At 41.5% G+C, this 12816-nt stretch overlaps 1 protein-coding gene across 1 annotated transcript in view; it reads left to right on the top strand.

Annotated features, from left to right (window-relative positions):
- CYTH3 (cytohesin 3) overlaps positions 1–12544 on the top strand; it is a 77971-nt gene extending 65427 nt beyond the window's left edge. The window contains exons 10-13 of the mRNA XM_077918601.1: positions 4926–5002; positions 5094–5165; positions 5898–6052; positions 6796–12544. Of these exons, the coding sequence (XP_077774727.1) occupies positions 4926–5002; positions 5094–5165; positions 5898–6052; positions 6796–6868 (377 nt within the window). The 3' untranslated portion in view covers positions 6869–12544. The remainder of the gene's footprint in view (positions 1–4925; positions 5003–5093; positions 5166–5897; positions 6053–6795) is intronic.
- Positions 12545–12816: the final 272 nt, after the last annotated feature.

Below are 12816 nucleotides of genomic sequence, written 5' to 3'. Positions count from 1 at the left end.
ATTTTTCATGTTCTGGTGAACCCCAAGAATGCCAAGTTCTTTTCCAGCATTTTGGTTTTTGTATATTGGCTGATTCAGCCCTGACATCCATTGACTTGACTGTTCTTGGATTCCATTGACTTGACTGTTCTCTGATTCCAAACCGGATAAACATTTGCGAATGTTGGCTTTTTCCTGTTTGTTATCTGCATGCTACCACCTCTTGGCACTAGTTTAAGTTAGTAGTCTTTGCCATTTATTTTGAAGAGGAGTTTCATCAAACTTACTGAGTTAAGATGTAAGGATCAAGATGTGGTTTAACTTGTAGAGGCTTTTACGTTGAGTCAACATGCAGCACACCACCAACTTGACTTCATCAAGTTCTGCATCTTAGCCTTCCTCTGCTTCTGCTCCTTGACCACACCCAACAGAAAAATGTTTTGACTTGTTAGGACTATGAAACATAGGCTTGCATGTGGTAGGAAACTAGAAATACACATGAATGGAATGTAAGAGCAGCACTGGGCTACATCTGTGAGCCCTGTAATCCCTTTATGTGCTATAAGCCACCCAGAGTGCTGGGGAAACCCAGCCAGGTGGGTGGGGTATAAATAATAAAATTATGATTATTATTGCTTTTGCTTTTAAAGTCATATTGGACATAATATAACCTCTAACTTTAAGAGCTTACATTGCAGAGCAGTTTGAGAAAACTGCAGGATATCCAGCATATTCCTGTAATTGTTCTGCAGTTCAAGATATTGTTTGTTTATTTTTACAATGTATTGTGCCAACAACAAGCTCAGAGAGACAAAGCCTTGTTGACCAAGGAAGAGCTGCAGATGCTTTTAAAGCTGTGCCCTGGGTTGAGCAGCCTGAGTCACTTAAAATGATTAATCCTTGGGTGAACTATACTGTTTAATGAGAGCCTGATGTTCACGGTGTTCAGTAATAAGATCAGCTGTGCTGAGAGTGAAGGCTAATGGGATTAAATAGCGGGTAAATGGATGAGGCACAGGAGGTGATGCAACTCCTAAAATCTCTTAACTGCAGAGATACGAAACCTTCAGAGTGAGAGCATCAAATCCATATCTGCATATGATTTCTTGTCTGAGGTTTGTTGATGTTTAGAACACAAAAGTACCAATATTCTGGACCTTGTTATAACACATTTCTGAGGTTTTTCTCTCCTTATATTTGTATCACCTGTTGACCACAAAATAGGGGTGCTAAAATGTGAATGGTGTGTGTGTGTGTGTGTGTGTGTGTGTGTGTGTGTGTGTGTGTGAGAGAGAGAGAGAGAGAGAGAGAGAGAGAGAGAGAGAGAGTCTTCCCAGCCTTCCTCTCCATGTTTGTGTGCTGAGTGGTGTTTCTGTGATAATTGGTTAGTGATAAAACAGATTTGAGTTTGCAGTCCTATTATCACTGAACTAATCTCTAATTAGAAGCATATAATCTTGTGAATTTACTCCTAATTCTATTGATTTACTGTAACTGATTAGGTTAGTTTATTTGTACCTAGTCACTCCACCCTCATGAAACAAAAGTTTTAACAGTATGAAAGTAATGAAAGCAACGTCAATAGAAGTTAACTCTGAGTCAAACAAACTGCAACTTAAATATAAAATGCCAAATTTTCCTGGCCATTACATGTCCCCCTTTTTAAAAGGAAAAATAATTTACTTCCTTCAGATTAAGAAACTCGTGTAAGTAACTTGCGAATCCAAAAATCATTCAGTCTCTCTTCCTTTCATGGCACTATCCAGTGAGCGACTTGTGCTTTTGGAAAGTGGGGCACACAAGATGAATAAGAAATCTATCAGACAATGGCACCTTCTCTCTCTCTCTCTCTCTCTCTCTCTCTCTGATGTGTGTGTTCTTAAGTGCACAAAGTACAGTGTTATTATGAGCAAGGTATAGTGGCTACTTGTGGTCCAATGTAGGGAAAAATGCATATCCCACCTCCACCCTCAAACTGACTGTCAGTCCACCAAAATCCAGTTGGGTTGGGGTTTAATTAGTGTTGAGGAAAGGACACTCTGCAAAGATTAATTTTGTTCTTTGATATTTGAGTGCAAAACTGTTGTCCAAGCAAGGTGCTTTCATGGGGTCTGATAGCTTGCCATCAAGAATAAAAGTGCATATTGGCTTACTGTCTATAGAGCCCACTTTTCATATTTTGGACAACCCAAATTTTATACATTTGTATTACCCACATATAACCCTCAAAAATATTAAAATGTTCACAGTTTAAATATCACAGACACACTGGTTAAGTTGTAAGTTGTATGGTAGTGATTCGAAATAAAACCAGCAATACTGTAATATAGACAACTGTTGGCATGCTTTGATACAGATTTTGTGCAAGCAGGTTTCCTCTGCCTTCAGTGAGAGCATAGAGACTGTATCCATCAAACAGATATAGAGTTGGCAGTTTTGTAGTGCATCCTGTTTTAAAATAGTCAAGCACAATAAGAAAATTGGTGGCTGTGTATGTGAACTGGAATAGCCTGATAAAGCAAGTTCAGCTGCTCCTTTGATTATCTGAGCAAACTAGTTTTGATGCTGTGACAATGTTGTGATTTAGTGTCAGCTCCTATCTGACGATGAGCTTCCGGAGAAGAGCTCCACTACTTTTAACATATGCCGGAAAGGGAAGTTGGGGTCTTGGTGGTTCACCACTTCATGCTGCCTAAGATATATTTTGCGGTTTGAGGATGTCTTGTGTTCCTTTTCAAAGACATGGCTAAATTATTGCACGTTTCATGTGTGTGTGTGGAGAAAAATGGAAAAGGTGGTGATCTCTGATCAGCACCCATTCAAGATGACGTTTGCATATTAAGCAAGGACTGCCCTTGCTTATTTGTGTGTGTGTGTGTGTGTGTGTGCAGCCTGATCCTACATGAAAGTACTTTGGTCGCTAGGTCTTACCACCAAGTAATGGTGTATAGCCTGTTCGCTGTAAGAGACTAACAGTGGAATCGTATGCATGTTTGCAAAGAAGAAGAGGTGCCGTCCTGTGCCCAAGATTGGGGGGGGGGGGCGCGATGCTTGTGATGTCATTATGCACAACGTCGTATCATCAGGAGGAGGCTGAGCACAGGGCAGTGTAGTTCAATGGCTGGCTTCTCCTGAGTGCAAGAGAGGAAGCTGCGCCACACTGGACTTCCCACTCAGCCTCCTCCTGCAATGTCATTCGTGTGTTGCATGTATGATGTCACATAAGTGCAACACGCATTGTCAGGAGGCGGCTGATCAGGGAACACAGTGTGGCTTCCTCTCTCATGCTCAGGAGGAGCCAGCCATTGAACCGTGCCACGCTCAGCCTCCTCTGCCCTCTCAACATCAAGGAGGCTCAGCTTCCTGCCAGCAAATACTGAGGTGGCTGAAAACCCCTTTGCCCCTAGGAGTTGGCACACCTGCAAAAAAGTAAGTCTTAGTGTTCAGTGAGGCATCTTCAGAGACAAGCATGTGTAGGGTTGTAGCTTTATTGTAGTATCAGGCTGTAATATATTGTAGTAAAAATACTGGGCTTTTTTTGGATGAAAAAATATAAATTTGATAAATAAATAAATTTAAGGGGTATTTTTTAAAGTTGTCCATTGGGTGTATTGCTTTGAGCATTTTGTGAAGCAGCTTATACATCCTGAAAAGGAACACATAAATAAATTTTTTGAGCCACTTCAAATGTTTGGGCATACAGTGATTCTTCATATGGAATTTAAAGTAATTACTCTTTCATATATCTTCAGAAGCTGATCCGAATGGGAAGAATTCCTCCGTTTCTTAAAGAGGAATATGAAAAACTGTCTCTAATTCCTCTTCCCCATCCCTCCACCCTTGCACAGGTGTCTGGATCATACATTTATCATTCACATGGCCATCAGGTGTACTCACAGAACAGAATATGTTACTGCCAGGCTGAATGTCTGAGCTGGCACCCTTTGCTGAAGTGGAAACTGTTCTGTTTGAAGATGATATCCCTGAGAGGTGATAGGATAGCCATCTTCAAATATATTCACATGGAAGATGGAGGAAGCTTTTTTCCTGCTGCTCCAGAGAGTAGAATCTGAACCCATGGATTCAAATCAAAAGAAAGGAGATTCTGACTAAATATTAGGAAGAACTTTTTGACATAAGAGCTGTTTGATCATGGAATGGACTACCTTGGAAGTGGGTGGACTCTCCTTTCATTGGAGGTTTTTAAACATAGGTTGGATGACTTACCTGTCAGGGATTCTTGAGCTGTGATTCCTGCACTGTAAGGGATTGAACTAGATGGCCCTTGGGGTCCCTTCCAGCTCTTCACTTCTATGATTCTGTTATCTCTTCTGTTCTGCTGATTCTACATTGAGAATGAATTAGAAATGTAGAGAATGTGTACTGTACAGTGGTACCTCTGGATACGAACGCTTATGGTTGCGCACGCGTTGGGTTACAAGCTGTGCTAACCCAGAAGTAGTTGCTCCTGGATGCAAAATTTGCCCCAGGATGCAAGCGGAAATTGTGCGCCAGAGGTGCGCATGCGCAGCGGGAGATGCGCTTTCGCTAATGGCGCCTCATGTTAAGAAAAGTTTCAGGATAAGAATGGATCTCCAGAACGAATTAGGTTCGTGACCAGAGGTACCACTGTACTTGTTTCCCCCCCTTTTGGTAAGAAAGGGTTTTGATTGGGGGAGGAAGGGGGAAAGGGACAAGAATTTCCATTTCAGATGCAGTGGGGAAGATGGCATTCCAACACCACCACCCTGTAACATCAAAAGGATATTCCCAATAACCCCTTACATTCATTCAACCTTGACTCATATGTTTGCTTTCACCGAAGCCTGTCTTTTGACAAGCCTAACCATTTAATGAAGTAACAAGTTAACCCAATTCCTGTTTGTCTGCCGCACAGAAGCTTGGCATGATCTGGTGTAACTTGAAGGTGCTTTATGTCTTTACAGGCGGAAGAGTGAAAACATGGAAAAGGAGATGGTTTATACTGACAGATAATTGCCTATATTATTTTGAATACACAACAGTGAGTATTCTGGGTTGCAAATCATAATGTCACTTCTTCCAAGCGCAAGCTCAGGGCTGTTTACTGAGCACTGTCTTTCCTGGGCTTGTAGGACAAAGAACCCAGAGGAATTATCCCTTTGGAAAATCTCAGCATAAGAGAAGTTGAGGATCCGAGAAAACCGGTAAGGCCTTCTCCTTCTTCATGAGATACCATTCTGTCAGGAACCTCTGCTTTGTAAACACAGGAAAAATCCAGATGAGCTGCATAAGAGCACAGCTTTGATCTTAATCAGCTCCTGTTCGTTTGAATAGTGATAGTACTGGAGGCGTCCTTGGTGGAATGCTTCTCTAATATGATGTTCTCTTAAATAAAACTCATTATTTTGTACTATAATCCAACCTTATAGCAAATTTATAATTCTGCGCAACTCTCCCTTTCTGTTTAAAGATTTGGAAAAACACTAAATTAGAGAGAGAGAATTGCACATATGCCGTAAGAAGCCCTTGACCAGAACAGGCTGGATAGGACAAGAGAAATGACATAAAGATAACAAAAAACCAGGGTTGGTCTAATATAAATAAAGCATAGAATATTTGCTGGGGGAAAGCCTTATTTGGTGTCGCAGTAAAGTGAAGAAACCGTATCCCCAGATTAGCAACAGCAACAAAAAATTCCCTAGGCTAGTCTGATTCTTGCTTACTCCTAATTAGTGATACTTTTCCCATGTTTGGGATGTGCCAAGCTTCCAGACACTGCTTTTAATACCCATTTTGCAGTTTGTTTTCAAGCTCAGTTTCAAAGACCGGCTGATCTTACATCATCTTCAATTCATTATATATTCATTATATATCATTTCCCAGTAAGCTTTTAACCTTACTGCAAGACTACCCCATATGTGTTTCTGTTTCCCTAGAATTGCTTTGAGTTGTATAATCCCAGCCATAAAGGACAAGTCATTAAAGCCTGTAAGACGGAAGCAGATGGCAGAGTGGTAGAAGGCAACCATGTGGTTTACAGGATATCTGCCCCCACCCCTGAAGAAAAAGAAGAATGGATCAAGTCAATCAAGTGAGTTCTCTCTCTAATACAGAAATGCAACTTTCACCTAAAGCAGTGGTTCCCAATTAGCTAAGTACTGCAAACTGCCTCTTTCTCAAAAGCCAAGCAGTGGAGCCCTACTATTGCAAATGTTGATATCTTTGGGGTAGTTACATGAATAGTGCCACTGTGCCCTACAAGATGTCCCAGAGCAAAACTGGGTCATGCTGCTGTGCGAGTCACATGACCTGCGCGAAAGCATGATGCCCCCAAAAGGCATGTTTTAGTTTTTCTCTGCCTCTTTTCTCTTTTGCAAGGAACTGTAATATTCTCAAAATGGGATTCCTCAGCTTAGAGATGTCTTTTTATATTAAGCAGGATAAAAACAAAATAAAATATGATTTAGCTTAGCCTCTGAAACAGCAATGGCTTGTGTTTGACTGGAAAGCCAGAATAAGAGACCATTTCCTTACATAGTTTTGTGGATGATGGTTTGTGCTCACTTTGATTTGGTGAGAGGCCTGATTTGATAGACCCTAGTTACAGCTGTTTCTGGAGGCTGCTGCACCATAGATATGGTGAGCAGATAGAACGTGAAAGCAGACAAGTAAGTAGCTTTAATCTAAACCACGGTTTGTGTGGATACATGATTTGAGTTCTAAACTATGGTTAGCACAAACCATGATGTCTAAAACAAATCTCTTTGGAAATTTGTCAGTGTGGCTAGCAAATGTGCATATGTAAAAACTAATTCACATCTCCTGTTCTCTTAGGGCAAGTATCAGCAAGGATCCCTTTTATGATATGCTGGCAACGAGAAAAAGAAGAATTGCTAATAAAAAATAGCACTAACAGGGGACTGTTGTGGATCTGCCTTAGCCAAATTGCTAGTACATTATAAAGCCAAGGTAAAGTTCCAAGAAAACAAGACTTGTATTGGAAATGTAGTCACTTTCCTGCAGCATCTACCTTCTCTTTGCCCATTTATAATATTCCATGAGATGCTGGAAGAAGTTTCAAGCACATGGATCTATGTGAACTGAAAATTTGGAAACCTTATGTGCCGTTTTGTGTGTGGCAATGTGTCTCATTGAACCAGGAGGTGATGGTATGTAATCTGTCCCTCTCCTGTTTTGGGGAGCCCGTGTTCTGGATTATGACCCGCTGCTGAATCTAGCATTCACAGCTAGCAGATTACTCTTCTTTCTGGGTATGCAGAAGTATTTTTCTCTTCCTTGTTCAAGCCTTCCCTTCCCTTCGCAATGCAGAGGAGTTTGAGCCCTGATTCAACTCACATCCGGTCTCTGGTGCTTTCATTTAGAATCCCCATCCTCCAGCTTATGGATAGATAGGAAGGTTGCACTGAAAAAGAAACAACCGCCACAAGCCTGGCAGCTATATGATTAAGAGGCCTCCCTCTCATAAACAGATGGTCGTGCACTGAAAACATGAAGTTCTCGAAGATGAAAAGGTTACAAACATGCGTTTTGGCAGTATCCGTGTAGCTTATCTTTGGTTTTTGGATGCTTTGGAGATGTGTGGCATTGCCTCTCCAAGTGTTAGCCTGAAAAGCCTTTCCCAGGTCTCCTTTCCGTCTGGTAACATTCAGCATCATCTTATATTTGTGTAAGGATGTACTAATAATGGTTTGCAGGGCTCCAGAGTTATTCAAAAACACCAGCTTTAATTGTTCTTTATTTATTGCCACACAGGAAAATCGAGCAAGATTATTTTTTTTTTAAATGGGAGCAAGCCAAAAAAGAGAGAGTATATGTGTGTATGTGTAAAATATTAGTTATCCACTGTTAGTAGAGCGTGCAGAATTGCCTGAATCTTTGCTGGGCTTTGCATCTTTCTTAATGAAGATGTGTGCATATAGCTGATCATTCGAGTTTTCATAAGCCATAGTTTATGAAGCTGGCTCCAAGCCCTCCCCACTTTTCACATTCTCCTGTTGTGTGCCAGCTTCCTGTGAAGATTCTGGTTTCTGTTAAACCAGAGTCCCCTGTTGCATCTGAACATGCGAACTCTGGCTTAACGTTGGTTAACAAACCAGGACAATAAGCCAGGATCAACACCTCTGGTGGGTGTGCAGGAGAACAGGGGATGGTGGGTCCTGCTAGCCTGGGGCATGTTCAAGATTTGTGCTAAAGCACAGGTAAATGTGACATGCCAAAATGACCACTCTGTATGGTTTGAGGATAAGAAGACTCAGATTTGATTCCATTGTACTTCCAAGTACAACCAATAAATAACAGGAATAGGAAATTTGTCTGCAGTGATACCTTGGAGCTTTGAAATCACCTGTCAGTCAGGGATTGCATTTTTGTTTTAGTAAGCATAAAGCAAAAGCCTTAAGATACTGTTTGTATATTGTATGATACTGTTGGTTTATTGTATGTATGTAATTAATATCTGCAATATTCATAGGAGGAAAGCATTGGCCTGTGCAAGCAGCCACTGCTGTCCTCTCAGGTGGCAGCATCTCTTATGGTTAGAGCTGTAGATATTATGGGAGGTGTAAAAACTTGATGGGGAAGGTGTTACAGGATCAGCACTGCAGCCTCATAGGAGAATCTGAATATAAATAGCACAGTGGCTCTAGAAGATAATGGAGGCAGCCTTGTATAGGGTCAGTTAAGACATTTTTATTTAGATGTTTCCGTTTGCTGAACTCTGAAATTAGATGTGGCTTTGCAGAATCATGACCAGCGGCCATGTTAGCTGGGACTGATGGGAGGTTGGAGTTCAATACCACCTGGAGGATCCATAGCTTTGCAGCATTTCACCCTAAGATTGTAGGCAATTATTATCTTTTAAATATTTTACAGAACTCTGATCCATAGTCTGGTCTGGCTTTACGCTTCCCTGGTTTCAAATTGTCACATGTAATCCCTCAGTGAATGTGTTGAAATTACTGACATTTCTAACCCATCTAATTAGCAACCCTGTTTGCAAATACTGTGTAAATGGAGTAATTGCAGTGTTCCATGAGCTTCTTGTCCAAGTGGAAAATAACACACTTCTTAAGGGGAGAGAATGTTTGCATGGCTGCAGATGTTCTTATGTAACTGAATGATTAGGGATTGAAATTGGGCCAAACCTTTTTGCTTGCCCATGAGGCCAGTGAAAGAAATTACCTAATTTGCAGGTACAGCTTTCCATATAGGTGTAATTTTCCAGTATTTTTCAAATACTGGAATCACTTTCAAAAGGAAGTTTTATTTTTATCTATTATTTCCCTCAAATTTGTTAGTAGAATGCCTGGGGGCAGGGCAAGTTATGAAAATGTCTAATTTTAATATAGTTATAGTCATTGGTACCCTACCTTGCCAAAAAACATTTGTTGAATGGCGATTTAACCAACAATGGAAAAAAATTCTTTTCTGCCTGCATTTTGGACAGATTACTGGAAGGCTTTTGTATCTTTGGGGAGATTGCGCAAATATTTTTTTATCCTTTACCGAGAGATTGTAAATACTAATTTTGTTCCAAATCTCCTTAGGCAGATTTGTTCCAAAGACCTTTTCCCATTCCTGAACATATCCGAGCCTTTACTTCTGCTATTATCCAGCATACTTTGGATAAGTCTTTTGAGTTCTTCCAAGGCTAATCTTTCAGATTGTGTAACTTGCCTCAATTCTGTTCCTCAAACTGCTTGAGTTTCTTTACCAGATATTTAAAGGATGCCTTATTTCAAAGGTTTTCAACCTTTTTAGTCCACGGCTCCCTTGACCAACTACATTTTTTGTGCGACATCCGTGGGGCTCAGGAGGCCAGTTATGTCACCCCTCACCTGCAGAGCTGGCGGCCTCTCACCCTTTTCCGAACACCCTCCCTTGTGGAGTGTTCCCTCAGCCTCCTCTCCTGTCTCCTCTACTTGGGAGTCCTCTGGGCAGCCGCTGCTACCATTGCTGGTCTCTGAGCTCCCCTCATCCCGGCCCAAAGAGAGGTGCCTCTCAGAGGCACTGTTCACCTGGGGAGCTTATAGCCAAGGATGCGGCAACAAATAGCTGTGCAAGCCTTTGGGAGGCAGAGACGTGAGAGGGCATCAGAGGAGGGAGGGAAGGAAAGGACAGGCCAGTGTTGCCCGTGGCACCCCTGACCATCATTCAAGGTACCCCAGGATGCCCCGGCACACTAGAGAGAGAGAACTAATTCATAGGTCTAAGTATGCAGATACCAAAAGATATCTGAGGGTAGAGATTATTTATCCCAAGCATCCTGCTGTTTTTGCAGTACTGTAATGGTGCAGCTACTTCCACCATGTGATTTCTTATCCAGAGTAGTTTAATGGCCTCCTAGCAAGTTTTGTTCTAGCAAACTAAGAAAATTTTGATTGCTCTGTACCATCTGTAACAAACAACCTAGTAATATTCACAAAGATCTGCTTCTGAAGATCCCTTTTCTTCTTCTTCTTTGTTAAACATAGGTGTAAGTTAATTCTAGGGTTTTTCCTTCCCAGATAATGAATATCTTTCAGTTGTTTGCCATCTCTTTATAATCCTGAAAAAATATTTGTAGGAGGGCCAGTGTGGTTTGCCATCCTATTGCTTGGGTGAACCTTCTTTTGCTTCTCTTGTCTTTTCTCTATATCACCTTCTCGAGGGAATTCTTTGTTCTTAGCAGACTGGATGTAGGGTTCCTCTGACCAGACCTATCAGGTGCTCCTTCCTTTTCTGAGGAAATACTCTTGCCTCCAGATCCTAGTTTTTACTGGGCAGATCTAGTGCAGACTGATGCTAGAAGGGCCTGATCAATTTGCCCAGTATTTCATTTAGGTCAAATTTCCCTAGATCACCCCAGAAGTTCTGCAAACATCACTGTAAAATTTTTGACCTTTTAAAAATCATGCGCTCCGATCCCTGTTGGCTTTTAAACAGCCCTGCTTTTTCTAGCACGTGCATTTAGGGGATTGAATTTAAATGGGTTGGCAATGCCGGTGATTCTTCCCTGGTTTATTTTTGTCTGATTAAGAGTCCTCTGTCAGCAAAGAACGTGTAAACCGAGTAACCATGATGCTCTATAAGCATCCTGCTAAAGTGCAGCGCAGCATCCTTTCTCCAGCTACAGAATGGTTGCAGATGTGTGTACGGAACAGTATTAGTAGGGATTGAATTTGAGCCAAAACCTCCAGAGGCCAGTAAAGAAACAAGCTAATTTGCAGGAGTGGCTTGTGAAAGCTTTTGGCTTTTGTTGAGGTACTACCTTTTTGAAAATACAAAATAAACCTCTTCTTCAACCAAACTCTTGGTCTTAAGGAATTGTAGCTTTTGAAAGCAGCGAGAATCGCAGAGGCTGAAAGCAGTGGAGGCAAATGGCATTGGGTACTTCTGTGGGTGTTATTCAGGAAGTTGTCTCCACTTCTGCCCTGTTCACATTCCCTGACCTTGTTCCATGAAGTAATAAGATTTCCCCCACCATTCTCTTATTGTGTTATCTGAACTGGGACTCATGGTTATGCACTCTTCTCCTTAATCATGAGCTGTAGCATCCCCCCCCCCCTTATTGTTTGTAGTTAAGGAGCTTAGCCATGAGGCAGGTTCAGAAGACATGCTAAGCCACAGGGACCAGGGTGGCACAAAGCGAATGCAGGCTTCCTTCCCCTCAGGAGTCAGCCTGTTTGCCTGGTCCCCCCTAAGCCATAGTCATGCAAACCAGACCCACGAGAACAGAGTTAAGCTTAATGCCGTTTTCCCTTTTGCCCAGTGCTACTTTTCAAGCCTTGAGGACTCTGGTTTTTGAAGGGGCAAGTTTTAAAAAGCACTTTAAGTTCAGCTGGCCTGACAGGTGCTGAACCTAACCTGAGGGAGGTTGGTGGTGGGTGGGTGGGATGGAAGAGAGAATTTTGCTTTGCTCTGTCACTTAAGGTTTTGGATGTGTTGAAGTGTGCAGTACTTTATAAAGTGAGCAGCATTTACAGTGCTTCGTATTAAAAATGCCTATTTTTTAAAAAATGTAGTACATATCTTTCTAGATATGCTTGCTGGAAGAAAGGTCTCTTGGATCCAGTGCAGATGTAATACTCTCTTACTGACCACTGCTTTCAAAATCAAGATGCATCCGCAGAAGCAATAAGCACTCTCTCTCCTCTGCCCACAATTTCCTCTTTGAGAGTGGAAATCTTAGCATTCCATTAACACTGATGCTGCTCTGGTTGAGGGGGAGAAAGTGCGCTGGCTGTTGGCATGCAAGGAACCAGTGTTACATCTGCACAGGCCATTAGAGACCACATGCTGCAAACTAACCTGTAGCTCACCACCTTTTCTTTCTATATTTTCTTGAAGAATGTTTCTTATTGATAGTTAAATGTATATACTGTACATCTGTGTATTATTGATTTTGAAGGTTTGTTACTCTCGTATGCCAATGAATTTGCATGGACTATTCTGTATCTATAAACTGTTATACAAATATCTATGGTAATCTTGTATGACTGTTTTAAATCCACTGCAAGTATTTAGTTAACAAAATACATTGCAGAGGGAACTTCATGCTCAAAAATAAAAGTTTGAGTTCCAAGTGCTGCTTTTCTATAACATACACACGCGCCAAGCGCCTGGACCCAGAGGCATTTTGTTGTCAAGTGTGTTGGCAATCTTACATCTGAGCACGCAGACATAGGCATGACACTGGTAATTGTACTTAAATCAGACGTACACCCTGTCAGACAATATACCCCAACCCTCTTTTTCAGCAGTGATGTCTCATCTGAGGGTTGAAACACATCAACAATCTCTTTTACTCCCAACTCCTTTGGCATATCTTGACGACATCCATGTTTTCAGCTCTGC

This window comes from Podarcis muralis, chromosome 14 (genome assembly GCF_964188315.1).
Source record: "Podarcis muralis chromosome 14, rPodMur119.hap1.1, whole genome shotgun sequence".
NCBI classification, from domain to species: domain Eukaryota; kingdom Metazoa; phylum Chordata; class Lepidosauria; order Squamata; family Lacertidae; genus Podarcis; species Podarcis muralis.
Note: the sequence above shows the minus strand (reverse complement) of the source record. Positions and strands in the feature narration are given on the sequence as shown.